Genomic DNA, 15,854 nt, shown 5'->3' with positions numbered 1-15,854 from the left:
ACACGCGTGCGCAATCTATGATGCGCAACTGATATCAACATCTGCTTCTCCTTTGCCCTACTCCGTACATGAATGCGAAATCAGCCGCAAGTCAGCACCTAAAACAGAGCTAGGGACACTGAACAGGAACAGACAGGCAGTTGAGCCGCCTCCTAAAGGGTACTTGTACCTGTTCCGTGTGGCACATGCAGGGAAATGTGCCGCGCTGCATGTACTATCTACTGCGCTGGATCGCTTTAGTGGTACGACACAGCCTTATAATCGATGAGCTGCTACTTTCGTCGTAGCAGCAGCTGAACTTCTCCAAGCTCGCCAAAAACCACATTCCTTTCTTCCCAGTTGCACTGATAGCGATACCAAGTTGCAGAAAGTTGAAGCGTTGGTAGCTGAGTCTTGCATCATCGTTATTTGCACTTGTTTGTTTGCTTGTTATTGAGAGCGTTGTCGCTTCGCATCTGCAGAAGAAAAAACGGTCCCTGGCAACAGGATGCTGTTGAAGAATCTGTGGCGCGCCGCGCTGACGGTTGCTGGTGAGCATTTCCCATGTGTTTGCTGCTGTGCTTATGCCTTTGTTGGCTGCCTCTTTTCGCCGTATGCCAAGTAAAGTCGCTGACCAACGATCAACGTTATGCATAATATATAGCCTTTGCAGCAGGCTCGGCTCGCTCCGATGACTCCAACAACTCCACGGGACAATCGACCTTCATCAGCCCAGATGGCACCCTCGCCTTCGCCCTCACCGTCCCCGACAATGGCAATACAGACATCTACTTCAGCCTGCGCGTGTCTACATCGCGGTCCTGGGGCGCCATCGGCCTCGGCAGCAACGAAATGGCTGGCGCTCTGTTCTTGATTCTCTACCGCAGCGACAACAACGAAAACAACGTCACATTCTCCCCTCGTCTAGCCTACGGAAACTACGAGCCCAAATACTATCCCGACCTTAAATTCCAGACATTCAACGGTACTGGCGTCAAGGATGGCTACATGACCTTCAACGCTGTTTGCAACGAGCACTGTCGAAGCTGGCCCGCCGGTGGGACTTCCAAGGGCTACATTGATGTGTCGTCTCCAAACCAGCAGGCCATTTACGCCCTGGGACCCAAAGAGTTTTTCACCGGCGACGATCCAAATGCTGGCCTCAAGATGCACAGCGAGCACGGCACCTTTACGATTGATATGAAACGGACGCAAGGCCAAGCTGATCTGCCTGTCTTGACCAAGGATTCGGTTTCTGAGGGCACGACGCTCAACAGCCGATCTACGGGCAATTACGATTGGAAGGCCGCTGCACACGCTTCTTTCATGGTCTTTAGCTTCATGTTCCTGCTTCCCGTAGGTGCAATTCTCATTAGAACAGAAAAATGGGCCAAGTTGCACAAGTTTAACCAGACCTTTGCTCTCTGCCTCGTACTGGTGGGCCTCTCCTTTGGCATCCTGACAAGCTTCAACTATCGACGGGTAAGCTTCATTCATTTTTGTCTCGGTCCTATCAACGTATCACTAATGTTGCTCTCTCTTTTGTTTTAGTCTCGTGGATTTCACTCGCTGCATCAGATCCTTGGTTTTATCACCATCTTTCTTATGCTGGGCCAACTCGTACTTGGCGTTCTTCATCATCTCAAATGGAAAAAGACACAGCAGGCCACGAGATTTGGCAAGATTCACCTCTGGAATGGGAGAGTCGTGATGATATTTGGCGCTGCCAACGGCTACATGTAAGTCTATTTTTTCCCCTCTACGCTTCAAAGTTTGCTGACCTGATATTGCAGTGGTTTTGGCTATGCCCTCGATCGCAAATACGCACTCATTGTCCTTGGTATCGTCTTCTTATTGGTGCTTTGCTTCTTAGGATACGTCATCTGGGCAGCCAAGCGCCAGATGCCACGCCGCCAGCAGGGACCCTCTGGATTTGAAGGCCTCAACCACAGCTACCAGCAGCAACAGCCACAACCATGGCGAAATACTGGCTACTCAGCCAGCGCCTACTCGGGCGCTGCCCCGGCCCCAGCATATTCTCAAGATGCTCCTCCGGGATACGAGCCTCCGTCATCGCAGAGTGAACTCCAGAACGCTGCATCATGGGGCGGGAGAAGTCGTGATGCAAGGAGCAGCTATGAAGATGAGCCTCTTGATCTGGGTTCAAGCCAGAAACCAAGGGAGTTTACATAAATGTGTATCTAATCTGCAAGTACGGCGTTGAGGGAGCATGGGAGCCAATAATGAATACTAATGAAGTGGATAATAGGGGATACGATTATGATTATTATTCTCTTTCATCTTTTCCCCTTCGATTTTTAATGACACTTGCTCGCATAATCTGTATCTTCTTTTATAGATATCTAACGTCTAATGATAAATTTCTCGATGTTGCTTTCAGTGGTAGCATGAATCAATCAATCTGTACTCGGCTCATCTTCTACATCGCCTTCCAGCCAAATCTCATGTCCATCACCCTCCTTCACTACCAGACTCATCAAGCACGCACAAACGGCAACACTACTCAGCGCCCACCACACCAGGCCAATGATGCCCTTGTTCAAGCCAAAACCATACACAACACCACCCACCATAGGTCCAATCGTCCGGGCTGCACTACTAGCACTCTGTCCTAGCCCGTGAATAGTGCCCAGCACGCTAGGATGCGGCGAGCAGTTGTTAACAAGGATCACCTGGCTGGGCAGCGCAAACGTCCGCCCAGTGACTTGGAAGAATAAAACGCCGCAAATGGCAATCCATATCAAAATGCCCGCCTTTGCCTCCGGAGGCGGTGCGGTGCTTGGCACGACGGAGAGATAGGGGACAAGGAAGTAGGCCACTGGGAAGAAGACCAGGAAGAATCGCCATGATTTGATGGTGCCAAGACGTGCTGAGACGTGTGGGTAGAGGAATAGCTGCATGTTGATGCCGATGAAACCCAGGATGGCCATGGCCATACCAACAGATCGGGGCTGAAGGCCGAGACCGCCGGTGAACCAAAATGGCAGATGAGTCTCTCGCTCGGAGGTCGGCGTCGAAAGGAAGACGAACCAGAGGGAGTTGAACGTTCCAACGTGGAATGCGAGCAAGAAATTCGCAGCCAGCGTAACGAGCACATTTCGTGTGAAAATCCGTCGAAAGGGGAGTCTCTGCGTGTACCTCTTCGTCGACTGCCTCCTGGTTGTGTCTTCTTCGCCCGCCCTCAGCTCAACATCAGATGCCGGAACTGCCGAGTATCCCTCAGCCTCGGGCGAAGTTCCAAACCGCTTTCGATAGTGCGTGATGAGTCTCTTCCCCAGTCTGGTGCCTATGTCTGGCGGTCCATCTCTCAGAATATCGTGAGTTTCCTCCAGGCCCAACCAAACCGCCACGGCTGCAAAGAACAGGAAGAAGGAGCTGACAATGTTGGGAGTTGCGTAGGGGAATTTGACAAAGAAGGGGATGTCGCCAAAGAGACTGGGGTAGCTGCCAGCTGGGTCGGAGAGGATACCGCCGAGGATGGGGCCTATGATGACGCCTATATTAAAAGTCATGGGTAGGAGAAGAAAAGCTCTTGGCTGATATTTCTTTTCGCGGATAATTTCGCTGATCCTATATTAATTTGTTCAGCATCCAACTCCGCTGACGGTCACGCATCTTATAGATAAAATTTTAAGAAAGGGCACTTACATCGTCCTCATCACACCAATATTACCATTCGTAGCACCACCAAGGGTCCGAAACAGCAGCGCCTGCCAAAACGTCGTCGAGAATCCGAATCCCAAACAAGATATACTCGTCCCCAACAGACCGATGAGCAAAACCGTCTTGCGTCCCACGCGCTTCGAATCGGCAATGCGGCCCCACATCATGGCCGTGAGGAACTGAGAGGCCGTGAAGCTGGCGTGTAGAACACCCGCCTGGCTGGAGATGGTGGAATCGGGAAGCGACGGATCGAACCATTTAAGCTGGTAAAACATGTAGGCCTTTTTTATTGAGAAACAGGCAGAAAAAAGCCCCAGTATGAGTTACAAGATTCTCAAAAATATTCCTTCTTCAAATGAAAAGATGGGGAGAGGGGGAATTTAGAATTCATGATCCTGGTATGGCCATACGCTGTGAATGTCGCGTAGCCACCAAGTTCGGTGTAAGTCTCACCTGTAGTGATGTCTGGACAAGCGGTTCGCTCATTCGCGCCATGGTAATAATGAAAAGCTGGTCTTTCCGAGGCAGTTCGCTCCATGCTACCGGTCTCTTGCTTTCGTTCGGGCTCACAGAGCGAGCGGTAGTGGGTGAAGTCGGAGCATTTTCCACATAGCTGCTCACAGAATCGGCATCTAGAGAGCTTCTGGGTTGAGTATCGACGGCAACTTCGCTGACCGACTCATCATCCTCGTTATCGCATTTGTTGTGCCTCATCTATTTCACTTTTAATGAGGTCACGCGGCCTCAACAGATCGAAAAGAAAAAAAAAGTGGGCAGTATCGTCGTGCTTGTAAATGTCACTCTCGGCGTTCGACTACTCGTAAGAATGGAGGTAAAGCAGCAACACAAGATTCAAAGTCAGATTATCAAGTCTTAGTTCAGCGATACATGTGGAAATGATAGCATAAGATGAAGAATTAAGAGTGGAGGAGAAGAAGAAGCAATTTTTTTTAGAAATCTCAGTTGATGATGCTACCCAAATCAACTTTTTCGCCATCCTCAGTCGCTCGGCTCGGACGAGCCGTCTCTCCCGCCCAAAAACAGCGACCCTCCCACCAACTCCAGCTGCAGGTACTTTTTTGAAGAAAAAGCTGGCAAAGGCAGCCAATCTTTTTGCTTCTCACGGGCAAGGGCTAAGCGACAAGAGGTTTGGGTCGTGGGGCCGCGGGGTTAGGATGGGAACAAGTTGGCCGCGTATCCGCGCGATAACGGAGTTTTACCGCTGATCCCAGTTGATAAAGACGTAGGATCTTGGCCTACATGGGGGGTAAAGCAGAAAGGCGGTAGAATTGCAAGATGAGGTTGATGGAGAAGCAAAGAAGAGAAGCTGAAGAAACTGAAGTTGTGCTTCCACTTTGCTAAAGATCGAGTACATGTATCAAATCTGCAATGCAACTGACACACGAGTCGATCTGGAAGGCAGCATTAGCCAAGAGCTGATCAAGCCTCTGCCATTCCAAACATTGAAAAAAGGCGCCGCCACCCGCTTCAGCGCCGGGCGGGTCCGGCACCGGAGCCCAGAGCCCGCATCAAGGTCGGCAGCTTCCGTGATACCTGATCCATGTACATAAGATGTAGACCGCAGATTCATCTTCACAACTCAGTATCTGGAGATTTGAGATTCATTGATCTGTGCCTCTTATCTTCATCTCGTAATGACGATGCTTTGCTGTCTTCTTGTGCGTATATAGCTTGAAAGTTCTCATCAACGCCCATCTCTACCCAACGTCATCTATATCTCAGCTTCATTCATCTCGTCACCCGGCACCATGGCGATTCAGTTTAACATCGGCGCTCTTGATATACAAGTCACCGCCGAGCCTCTTACTCATGAAGCCTTCTCATCCTTCGGAGATGTCGTCTCCAACCCCCGGCCCGATGTCCACCCCTCGTCATTCGACGCCCATGCTCAGTCCTTACCGCCCAACGCCTTCTCAGCCAACCAAGGCTCCGCAATCCAGTATCGAAATGTAAGCCGACTGAAGAATCTCTACGATCAAGCGCCCAGCGGCAAGGGCGAACCCATTATGAGCATTTTCGTCAGCGCTGCAAGGGGCGGTGCCGACAGCTCTTCTTCTGGAGCAAACACATTCACGGTGCGATATCTTGAGCGACACCCATTCACAGCGCAAACATTCACGCCCATAAAATCTACCGCTTCATCGTACCTGGTCATTGTCGCTCCGAGCCTCCCGCCTAGCACTGAAGATAAAGATTTACCTGTACCGAGTGGCGATGGGCTACCCGGGAGAGGCTTTCCGGATCTCAAGCGTCTGCGCGCTTTTATTGCTACAAATAGCCAGGCTGTTACTTATGGTGCAGGAACGTGGCATTCTCCAATGGTAGTATTAGGGCAGACGGGAACAAGATTGGATTTTGTAGTATCACAGTTTGCCAGTGGCGTTGCTATTGAAGACTGTCAACTGCTCGAATTTGTTTCAGACGGCAAAGATGAGCCTAGTATTCGGGTTAAGATACCTCATAGAGATTGGTCAATCAAGCTATAAGCTTCAATATTCACGTTAATCTGGGAACCAAATGAGCCTTCATATCGTCTAGCGCCGCATCGGACGTTTATTTACTACCCGGCCGACTCGTATTCATAAATTCGCAACCTTGGACTAGTTACCATGTACTCGTCAAGAGCTGGCTTCGTGACACCTCATTGGGCCGCTTAGTCATCTCAAATACGCTGCCGATCTGCGAGAGTGGGGAGTACGTGTCGCCTGGGAGCCCAAGGGCGCAGCATGACTGAATAAATACTACTCATACTGATAGAGAACGCATATTGTAGAATTACAGATCGATAATTTATTAATCAATTCATTTACAGGAAGAAGAAGAAGAGAATTGAGCAATCATGGGAAGCACAATGTATTCCACCGATGCTAAGAATAAGCTCGAAGACCTGTCTGGGATTGTCTTGAAACCGGGCGAGAACCCCTACGAGGCTTTCATCCGAGCCTGCGATAACAAGCCTGTAAGTGCTCATATATCCAAGTTATATATATATATATAAACATTATTTAATCCCGTAATTATGAACGAAATGCTAATAATTCGTCTTCTATAGCAAGAAATCCAAGCGTTGTATCATGCTCACCGTACTAAGCGCAACGGTCTCCAGAAGGAAAAGTTCCTATCTGCAGACTACAAGGAGCTCGTAATTGATCAATGCCTCCTTCGCCTTGAAAATCCAGAAATAGAGCCTGGCTTCGTCGATGAGCGCAACTGCTTGGTGATTTGGGCTCGTCCCCCTGGCCACATTATCGAGCTGGCTGCAAAGATCCAGGCACGTCTTCAGGAGGTTTCGCCAAGTGAGTATTTGCTTGAAGCCAACTCATATTATAGAGCCAATATTAACCCATAAATTCACGTAGAAATCTGGCTCATGCCCATGCACAGGATGCACATGACGGCCCTTGAGGTTGCCTTCTCAAAAACTCCCCCGGAGATTGGGGAGCTCGTCTCTACGTTACGCCCTGCCATCCCCTCTATTGCTTCATATACCCACACCCATCGGTCTCGTCTTGTCAAGCCCATGGTTTCATATGACCTCTCTGCTTTCGCTCTCTCGTTTCTCCCAGCTTCTGGTGAAGCTACTATTTCACCAGCCCCTGTTGCTCCTGATACGTCTACTGGTGCTGTTATCCAGGGAGACGACTACACATATCACCACCTCCGACGAGACGTCTTTGACAAGGTCAAGGATGCGGGTATCGAGGTTGGATCCCGATACCAGGTTCCCAGCGCTCACATTACGCTGGGCAGATACTTGACAGATGAAGAGCATGATACTCCCGAAAAGAGAGAGAAGTGGGTCAATGCCATCGATGACATCAATAGCTGGCTAGAGAACGAGGTGTGGGATCAGAAAGATGCTCACTTTATCGGGGAGTGGGTTGTTGGACAAGAGCGAGGACTTGATGTTCGCAATGGCGCTCTGTGGTATGGACAAGGTCGCACTATTTTGCTGGGCGAGGGCTTTTAGACAAAAACTTTTTTAGACACATCTGGAATCAGGTAGACAAGACATAGAAAGCGATAAAAAGGACAAATGGGAATACACATGCCACAGGATCATCTCCTTTTGAATTGATTGACATTCATCTTTCATTTTCGCTAGTCTGAGCCTTGTCCCGTGAACTAGAGGGTGCCCAGCAAGAGACACCAGGTCGTAGTGAATTAGAATACTATCTCAGCCTTGGCTTTTCCAACCATAACACTGCGAGGCATATCCCAGTACAATCGCGTGAATGCGGTCATGAAGAAATCTTTTTATTTCGTTTCCTATGAGCCGCCGTCCTCTAATTAAGGACCAGTAACCCCCCTTCGCCAAGTTCCATGATGCCCATATGCTGCAAGGAGAAGCATGAGAATTGGTAAGACCGGAAAACAACGCATTTAGAACACCAGAGCAGCACCCTTCGTCTTCTTGTCACCACTATAGCAGCAGTTAGTAAAGCCACACACAAAAGCTCCCTCAATAGGGTTCCGCGGATCACATACCCGAGCTCGAAGTGCTTGCATCGCTTCAGGGCAAGCTGCAGCTTGGTCTTGCACTTGACGCACTCCAACCGCAGGACGACCTTCTTGGTGGTCTTGGCCTTCTTGTGGAAGACAGGCTTGGTCTGACCACCATAACCGCTCTGCTTCCGGTCATAACGTCTCTTACCCTGGGCGAACAGGGAGGCCTTGCCAGCCTTGTACTGGGTGACCTTGTGCTGGGTGTGCTTGCGGCACTCCTTGCCCTTGCAGTAGGTGTTTCGGGTCTTGGGAATGTTGACCTAATCCGAGAATATGTCAGCCATCTGTTGGGTCGCGATGTGTTGCTCAAAGTGACGGTGCAAGTCGAAGCGGTCGTGTGTCCGGCACAAGGCAGTCTTCATCGATTGATCAATTTTCCAACATCAAACAGCTGGAGCGCTCGAATTTTGACGACAGAATTGTATGTTCCGGAATATTTGTTCGATATGGCGACAAGATAATTTCCCCCGTTCCTCCCCCCCGCAGAGATTCGATGCAAAAAATTGTCGTTCTCAATCGCGAAGACTGCCATCGTGCGGACGCAAACATTCGAAAGGATCGTTTTCGTAAATCGGGTATCAAAGGGATCGACTGAGCATCGATGGTGATAGCAGCCATAAACGTACCATTTTGACGACGGTGTGCGGTGTCGTTACTTGAGTGTGTGGTGATGCAAAGTTCCGGAGTAAAGCGAAATTTGGGAGAGTTTGGTGATTTCTCGCTTTGTGGGCGATAGGGTCAACGCTATTCCTGATTGGGGCTTCGATAACGAAGTGTGGCTTACTAGGGTGAGTCAGAATCTATGCCTCATTTATTGGGCAGAAAAAAAATAAATAAGTCTCACCAGCCACTTGAGTGTGGCGCATGGAGTCCCTGTCAGGGGACCCCACCATTGGAGCGATTGAGCTGGAAGGCCAGTTATGGTTGATGATGGTATCCTCCTCTTAGAGACAGCAAGTACGCAACATCGCCAGAGTCGCCAATCGCCAAAATGGACCCATATTCTACAGAAGGTGAATTGATCAACATTCACACCCACTTCTACCAATCACAATACCAGGAGGTTATCGACTTCGACACATCATCCTTCTCTGCTGAGAATGAGCTGCCCGTGCGAGTACTGAAGCTCCGAGCCCGTATCGCCCTTGGCCAGGCCGAAGATGTTGTTGCAGATGTCAAGGGCGAGGCAGTTCCCGACCTAGAAGCTGTCGGTGCTCTCGCCGAGTACACTCTTGGAAAGACCGATTCAGCACTGAAGACGATTGAGAAGCTGGCTTCATCAGCGGCCGATAACGTTACCGTCCAGGTTGTTGGCGGCACGATTCTACAAGCAGCTGGAAAGTCTGAGGAGGCACTTGCGCTGCTTTCGCAGCACCAAGGAAGCTGTAAGTGATATCTCCATTTCATGACGAGACCAAAAGATGCTAATGGCTTTCCATAGTGGACGCTGTCGCCTTAATAGTCCAGATCCACCTACAACAGAACCGAACCGACCTAGCCTTGAAGGAAGTTACTGCCGCACGAAGGTGGGCGCAAGACAGTCTCTTGGTGAACCTGGCTGAGGCTTGGGTTGGAGTCCGAGTGGTAAGGGCGATTGCGGATCGATTGAAGGTATAATTGCTAAGATTCAATAGGGCGGCGAGAAGTACCAGCAGGCATTCTACGTTTATGAGGAGCTTGCACAGGGCTCTTCAACTTTCTCAGTACCCAGCCTCATCGCACAGGCAGTTTGCGAGATACACCTTGGCCGTCTTGAGGAGGCTCAGTCTGCCTTGGAGCAGGCCATACAAAAGGACCCCAAGAATGCTGAAGGCATTGCCAACTTATTGGTTTTGAACTCCATTTCTGGAAACAACACCGACGAGCTTGTCGAGTAAGTGCTCGTTGTTGTTCCTTGTTGCAGAACACGCTGCTAACAAATCGCAGATCACTAAAGCAGGTAAACCCCAACCACCAGCTGTTATTGGACTTGGAGGAGAAGAGCAGCCTGTTCGACAAGGCAGCAGCCAAGTATTCAGCCAAGGCGTAATCATAGACGAGTATCAATTTACGCAGCGAGTTATTATGTTATAATGGGGCGAAATGATAGACCATCGGAGACCACAAGGATACGAGCCACAGCCTTTCGCACGCGAATGGCTTGTAAAACAATCCAGCGTCAACCTCAGCCTGCTGGATTTGAACGGCCGCCCCTATACCTGGAAGAGATATTCACGTATAGAAACTATCTGACGCTGGTGGCACATTTATTAATTTTTTTCTGAAGAAAGTTTAAATTTATAGCTAGGTAGCTGGATAATAATAGCGACTTGAAGCTCAGAAACCGTTACTATCTTCGTGGCCCCACAACTTCAAGCTGCTAGTTTGAACAATCCTCATGTTCACTTACCCTGCATAATAGTAGAAAACTGGGCTGTTGCACCATGCTTAAAGATTTAATGATCATAAATAATGTATAAAATGGAATATATTATTTAAAAAAAAAAATTATAGACTGTATTCATCTTGTGAATGTAGCTGCTTTGTTTATTGTCCGCGCAAATTGCACTAGTCACGTAGTGGAAGTATTTACAGTTAATCTTCCAGCTCATCCTCTGAAATCTCAAGCTGCGATCGAACATTCTTCTAAAATGCCAATACCTCTTGGGGGCTTCGACGATGAAGACGAATCTCTTCCGAATCACAATCACCGTTATGTCCATTGATAATCATACTATTCAACTCGCCATCCTCCAGAACCGAGTCTGTATAGCGGCCTAGCCTGGAAAGTTGTTGATTCGAAGCTGAGAATATGTCGAATTCTAGAGTACCATCTTGCGATTCCCGTAGCAGACTAGCCTCCTCGGATCCATTAACGTGTGGATTACTCGATGTTGCTGCACTATCCTGTTCTTGAGCGTCCAGACATCTCCCCAGCGGGACATCAGTATAGTACTGCTTATACTTTAACAACGTCAAGGAGTATTCCTCCACATCTGCTGCCCCAGGCATGGTGTGTCGACTGAGCAGCGAGGAATTCGAGCCCGCCGATGATATTGTACCGACCGAGTGAACCGACTTGATATCGTCCCCAGAATGTCTTGATATGTCATTATTGGCTGATGCCAGTTCGAGCCAAGCAATGATGGATTTGACAGAACGGTTCTTCTTCTTTTGCGATATGTTGGCGTTGTCTTGTAGGTTGGAAGGCGAGATACGCTGGCCGATGTTGGATGAGAAGCTACTAGACAAGCCCTTCAATTCTCTCTTTCGATTTATGATGCTTTCTTCAATGCCTTCTTGTCGGCTTTGGGATCTTTCATCAGATTTGAAGTTGTCAGACGCCATCTCGTAGACAGTGCACTTGACGCGCGTGGTAGCTGACTTGATGGATGGAGGAGGAAAATTACGTTGAATTGTGTGTTAAACATAGTTGGCCAAGACATTGTCAACTTTAAAAAGGCACATGTTCAAAAGACGAGTGAAGCAAAGGTGAAGCAAAAGTGAACTTGCAGGCAAAATTGGGTGTTTGTCCACATTCTGAATTTCTAAATTCTTGATCATCCCACGTTAAACGCCAAAAATCCTGCGTGAACCGGACCAATACATCCTGTTTCTCTGCTATACGAGCAGGAATGAACCATAACCCATCTATTGAAACAGCTTTGTACTCCTTTTGTTTTCATTGTTAGTGCGTACTGCGTACGCATCATCCGCCAGACAACGAAGCCACGCGATTTGTCGCAGCATCTTGCCTTGTGGCACATTACTTCTCACTTCCCCTTCAGATCCCTTTTACTTATTTCTTCTTAGGGCCCAGGCGCGGGGCGCCAATGTTAGCGCCCCGCAGCTTGACATTGAGCACTCTCTCCATCTTGGAGAGGATGGTCTGGTCAGGCGTAGCAGTACCACGCTCGTATGTAGCGACGGTTGCTGATGTTTCGCCAATCTTCTTGCCCAGCTCGGCCTGGGTCATAGTGGGCTCGAACTTCTGACGGGCCTGCTCGATAGCCTTTCCAACTTCCTTTCCAACGGTCTTGGGCTTGATAATGTCATCGGAGCGGTCGACCTTGGTAAGACGCTGGCCTTCGCTGCTACCACCCTAAAAATCTATTGTTAGGTTCACTTTCTGCAGACAATTGCTGTCAATCTGGATGGCTGCTCGACATACTGAGTTGGTGCTGGCGTATTTCTTTTCAGTGCTGATGGAAGCACCAGATCTCGCGGCAGCGTTCAGCGCACTCTTTCCACGGATAACAGTCTCGCGGTCCGAGGCACCAGGACCGCGAACGCGGCTTCCAATCTTGGTGGCGGAATCCCAATCCTCAGACATGATGATGGAGATGAGGTGGTGAAGCGGTCAAAAAAATTGTAGTGATGTTTGCGATGGTCGCGTGGCGAAAGCAGAAAAGCTCAGTTAAGAGTTGGGTATCAGAGCGTTGAATTCAATGGAGTTGTTAATGGAAGAATGAAGTTTGCAGATGGGCCTAGTGCTGCGACTGTCGGCAATATATCCTTGGAGCAACGTGTGAGATTGAGAGTGGAAGAAGGGCTGCTGCAATCTGACTCAACCGGCAAGCCAGATTTAGTCGACGGCGCCTCCGTGGGGCTTTTCGCGCATCGCCGCCCTTGCCATGGAAGGTGCTAGAGTACCCCGGCTTACCTAATGGCGTCGATTGGCTGTGAATGACGGCATCCAGAGCACAGCGCATCAAATCGAGATGACTAAGGAGATCTGCCGAATAGCGAACATACAGCGACGCTGAGCTGAGAGGCACCTTGATGGACAGTTGACTGGAGTTTGGAGGTAATTCCGATCATTTTCTTGGTCAAACCCCTCTTCGTGATTTTTTCCTTTTCTGTGTGAGTCTGTACGATCGTAGCGCAGCTCTTTGCCTTTCAAGTGAGGAGGCAGCGTGGAGAATACTGCTTGAAAAAGCACCTCTATTATAGAAGAGGTGCTCATCACCACTATCTCTCCATCTCTTCGGGCATCCCTAATGCATCACAATGCCTGCTGCTGTTTTGGTAGCGCCCCCTATCTCCGACGGCTAATTATGGCTTTAGAACATATTCCTTTCGCAGTCTGGCTCATTCCAAGTACGACATAACTGGTCTCCATGTCATTATTATGGACGGCTTGGCCGACGATTCGCCATTCAACGCTGTGATAGCTTTCGCAGATTGGATTGACAGAGCGCGAGAGAGCTACTGGCTAATTGTAATACCATTTATTATCCTTCTTCTGTACGGAGCGTATCGTCAGCTTGACCGTGCCCTTTTCCTTATATGTGCTACTTGGAATCTACGCTCTTTGCTGTTACCTCTGTGCTATGGTCTGGCACGCTCCAAATATACTCTTGGTACATTGGCGCTGGCTTTCGCCGTTTGGGCAGGCTATCATTGCTCATGGATCATATCGAGAGATGCCAACCCACGTCAGGATGATCTGACTGGGATCTACCTTATACCGTGCCGAGTAACACACAAAAGAAGAGTCCCCAAACAACATGGCTTTTCATACTCTTATTTAACCGTTGGTATACCTGTGGGCTGTAGAGGGAGTATGAATAGCATGATCTCCGTGGATGAACCAGATGTCCCCACAGCTTGGTTATCTGGCATTTGGCGCCTGAAGAATTGGTTCCGCGTGGATTCAAGCGATTATCTGGAAAGAGGCAGCAATAAACTCGGACTTCGCGGTAAACTGGACAACTATCTTAAATCTCAGGTGTGACAAAGCGAGGAAACTATGGACTAATCCAAACTGACTGCTGCAGGGCGCGAACCCAACTGATTACCCGTCTGCTTTTCTCGTTACCGCCCCAAAATTCCTAGGATACCAGTTCAACCCAGTTTCATTTTGGTACTTGTATTCTCCTGATAAAATTCTGTCTGCTATAATACTGGAGGTGAATAACACTTTCGGCGAGCGACGACCATACCTGGTCTTGCGTGACACCTCAGAAGACGCTACCCGAATTTCTGCCCCCGGGACTATCCGTTCGAAGCCTTCTGATACGCAATTCAAAGCTTCATGGAAAAAGGATTTCCATGTTTCTCCGTTCAACTCTCGTAATGGATCTTATTCCTTGCTGGCTAGGGATCCATTCGAAAGTAGTATGAGCAGCTTCTGCGGTATTGATAATACGATCAATCTCATCTCATCCAAGGGGCAATCTAAGCTCTTTGCCCAACTGCGCTCGGAAGGTGAAGCTATCGTAGCTTCCCAGATGAGCCTATTGGAGAAGATGAGATTTATTCTCGCATGGTTTTGGGTCGGATTTTTAACATTCCCAAGAATCGTTAAAGAAGCAGGCTCTTTGTTCTTCTCTCATCAGCTGCATGTTTGGTACCGACCAGAGCCATTGAAAGACAGCCTTGGTAGGCTTGCGGATGATACAGAGAGGAGACTGGAGCTGATTTTTCGCCAATATCTACGTTTTCTTGTCGAACAATCGCCAAATCCGTTGACTGTGACATATGTACCAAGCGGAATCCTTGAAAGTGGAGAAGAAACGTTCGTTTCAACAAAAGCGTCGTCTTCATCAGGGCAAACACAGCGCGTGAAGATACAAATTCTGACGCCTCTCTTCTACTCTCGTTTTGTTCATTTCGCCCATGACTTTGAAGCTATATTCAGCGAATTGGCTGAAAATCACACCATCTGGGTTGATAAGCCTGAAATATTACCCAAACTCTTTCTGAAGCAGCAGCCTCCACCACTACAGGTATCGAATTTCGTGGACTTTGTGTATTTCAAGCTGATTCAAAAGTTACGACGTCGACCAGCAAGGATTGTACGCCCGATGACTTCGGCCGACAGAGCTAAGCCCACGATAAATGCAGAAGACGTTCGAAGCTTTCGAATATCTCCTATGGACGCATTCGTTCTTGGACATTCTAGTGAAGAAACTCGGAAGTCGTACCGGTCTCTACTGGTTCGAATAGTCGTAGCCGACCGGCTTTTCTTTGGAATGACCGAGATTATCTACGCATTGGAGTTGATTGGGCGTTTTGGCGTTGCCTGGTGGTTGGCATCTTTCTTCTCAGCGCCAAAGGATGTCACTACTCGCACTTAGCGCTGCTTTAGATGCAGAAACTTCTCGGCCCAACTACGAGGGTATCTAAGTCTTCCTTACTTATTTGTCTACATTCAGCTGGTCGGCTGTCGCAGACTTTACCTTTTACATCCGCGGATGCATCTATCCGTCGGAGGGTATTTACTAATTCTACCGCCTATCTATTGTATGTTATACAAATCACATTCTGTTAGAAAATACTAGCAAGGCTGACGCTGTATTAGCCAGGATCATAACAAGGCCCGCAAAATGATTTGAGTTTCTGGCCTGCCCAGGGGAAGCCCGCAAATGTCAGCACATGGCTACCCGTGAGATTTACAAGCTGCCGCATGGCGGCGACCAGGAAAGATGCAATAGCCGCAATCTACAGAGTACAATAGGCGGCGAAATCGACGGCTCCAGCGTAATAGCCGAGCGGGCCCGCCTGCAGCTCATTCCAAATTCTATTATTTGAGATGTTTTGTCCATTTGATATGCTGGAGTCTGGGAGCCACTTTTCGCCCTAAAGAGCTCATGACAAATAGTTGCAGCCAATAGCTGGCGAGGCCCATGGCCATATTGCTTGCAGCGACATCGAACGGGGAATAGTGCCATGTACTGCGT

The 15,854-nt window shown here is 48.8% G+C and overlaps 9 protein-coding genes across 9 annotated transcripts; 5 read left to right on the top strand and 4 right to left on the bottom strand.

Annotated features, from left to right (window-relative positions):
• The first annotated feature begins 151 nt into the window (after nt 1-151).
• GGI43DRAFT_248230 (uncharacterized protein) lies at nt 152-2,284 on the top strand. The gene is made up of 4 exons (XM_083200783.1): nt 152-530; nt 644-1,461; nt 1,531-1,718; nt 1,773-2,284. Exons 1-4 carry the CDS (start codon nt 488-490, stop codon nt 2,170-2,172), a joined length of 1,449 nt encoding a protein of 482 aa, XP_083064146.1. The 5' UTR covers nt 152-487; the 3' UTR covers nt 2,173-2,284.
• Nucleotides 2,240-4,706, bottom strand: GGI43DRAFT_248710 (MFS transporter). The gene is made up of 3 exons (XM_083200786.1): nt 4,117-4,706; nt 3,649-3,944; nt 2,240-3,570 (listed from the first exon to the last, which is right to left on the bottom strand). Exons 1-3 carry the CDS (start codon nt 4,375-4,377, stop codon nt 2,397-2,399), a joined length of 1,731 nt encoding a protein of 576 aa, XP_083064145.1. The 5' UTR covers nt 4,378-4,706; the 3' UTR covers nt 2,240-2,396.
• A 496-nt stretch (nt 4,707-5,202) lies between these two features.
• On the top strand, nt 5,203-6,387 carry GGI43DRAFT_396329 (ureidoglycolate hydrolase). The gene has a single exon (XM_083204946.1). The coding sequence runs from the start codon at nt 5,433-5,435 to the stop codon at nt 6,168-6,170; it is 738 nt and encodes a 245-aa protein (XP_083064144.1). The 5' UTR covers nt 5,203-5,432; the 3' UTR covers nt 6,171-6,387.
• Nucleotides 6,388-7,727, top strand: GGI43DRAFT_396327 (ureidoglycolate hydrolase-domain-containing protein). The gene is made up of 3 exons (XM_083204945.1): nt 6,388-6,643; nt 6,737-6,980; nt 7,044-7,727. Exons 1-3 carry the CDS (start codon nt 6,524-6,526, stop codon nt 7,652-7,654), a joined length of 975 nt encoding a protein of 324 aa, XP_083064143.1. The 5' UTR covers nt 6,388-6,523; the 3' UTR covers nt 7,655-7,727.
• On the bottom strand, nt 7,728-8,892 carry GGI43DRAFT_396326 (60S ribosomal protein eL42). The gene is made up of 3 exons (XM_083204944.1): nt 8,817-8,892; nt 8,173-8,450; nt 7,728-8,107 (listed from the first exon to the last, which is right to left on the bottom strand). Exons 1-3 carry the CDS (start codon nt 8,817-8,819, stop codon nt 8,068-8,070), a joined length of 321 nt encoding a protein of 106 aa, XP_083064142.1. The 5' UTR covers nt 8,820-8,892; the 3' UTR covers nt 7,728-8,067.
• A 60-nt stretch (nt 8,893-8,952) lies between these two features.
• On the top strand, nt 8,953-10,616 carry GGI43DRAFT_248777 (coatomer subunit epsilon). Its single transcript, XM_083200787.1, has 4 exons — nt 8,953-9,575; nt 9,632-9,774; nt 9,825-10,063; nt 10,117-10,616. The coding sequence occupies exons 1-4, from the start codon at nt 9,182-9,184 to the stop codon at nt 10,217-10,219; spliced, it is 879 nt and encodes a 292-aa protein (XP_083064141.1). The 5' UTR covers nt 8,953-9,181; the 3' UTR covers nt 10,220-10,616.
• GGI43DRAFT_248239 (uncharacterized protein) lies at nt 10,518-11,760 on the bottom strand. The gene has a single exon (XM_083200784.1). It carries the CDS (start codon nt 11,515-11,517, stop codon nt 10,816-10,818), a length of 702 nt encoding a protein of 233 aa, XP_083064140.1. The 5' UTR covers nt 11,518-11,760; the 3' UTR covers nt 10,518-10,815.
• Nucleotides 11,743-12,901, bottom strand: GGI43DRAFT_248145 (multiprotein-bridging factor 1). The gene is made up of 2 exons (XM_083200782.1): nt 12,341-12,901; nt 11,743-12,271 (listed from the first exon to the last, which is right to left on the bottom strand). The coding sequence occupies exons 1-2, from the start codon at nt 12,500-12,502 to the stop codon at nt 11,969-11,971; spliced, it is 465 nt and encodes a 154-aa protein (XP_083064139.1). The 5' UTR covers nt 12,503-12,901; the 3' UTR covers nt 11,743-11,968.
• On the top strand, nt 12,772-15,503 carry GGI43DRAFT_248313 (uncharacterized protein). Its single transcript, XM_083200785.1, has 4 exons — nt 12,772-12,976; nt 13,237-13,900; nt 13,950-15,417; nt 15,476-15,503. Exons 2-3 carry the CDS (start codon nt 13,301-13,303, stop codon nt 15,249-15,251), a joined length of 1,902 nt encoding a protein of 633 aa, XP_083064138.1. The 5' UTR covers nt 12,772-12,976; nt 13,237-13,300; the 3' UTR covers nt 15,252-15,417; nt 15,476-15,503.
• The last annotated feature ends 351 nt before the right edge of the window (nt 15,504-15,854 follow it).

Source organism: Trichoderma evansii, assembly GCF_050947405.1.
Source record: "Trichoderma evansii strain SZMC 28006 chromosome Unknown GGI43scaffold_3, whole genome shotgun sequence".
In the NCBI taxonomy this organism is placed as follows: Eukaryota; Fungi; Ascomycota; class Sordariomycetes; order Hypocreales; family Hypocreaceae; genus Trichoderma; species Trichoderma evansii.
Note: the sequence above shows the minus strand (reverse complement) of the source record. Positions and strands in the feature narration are given on the sequence as shown.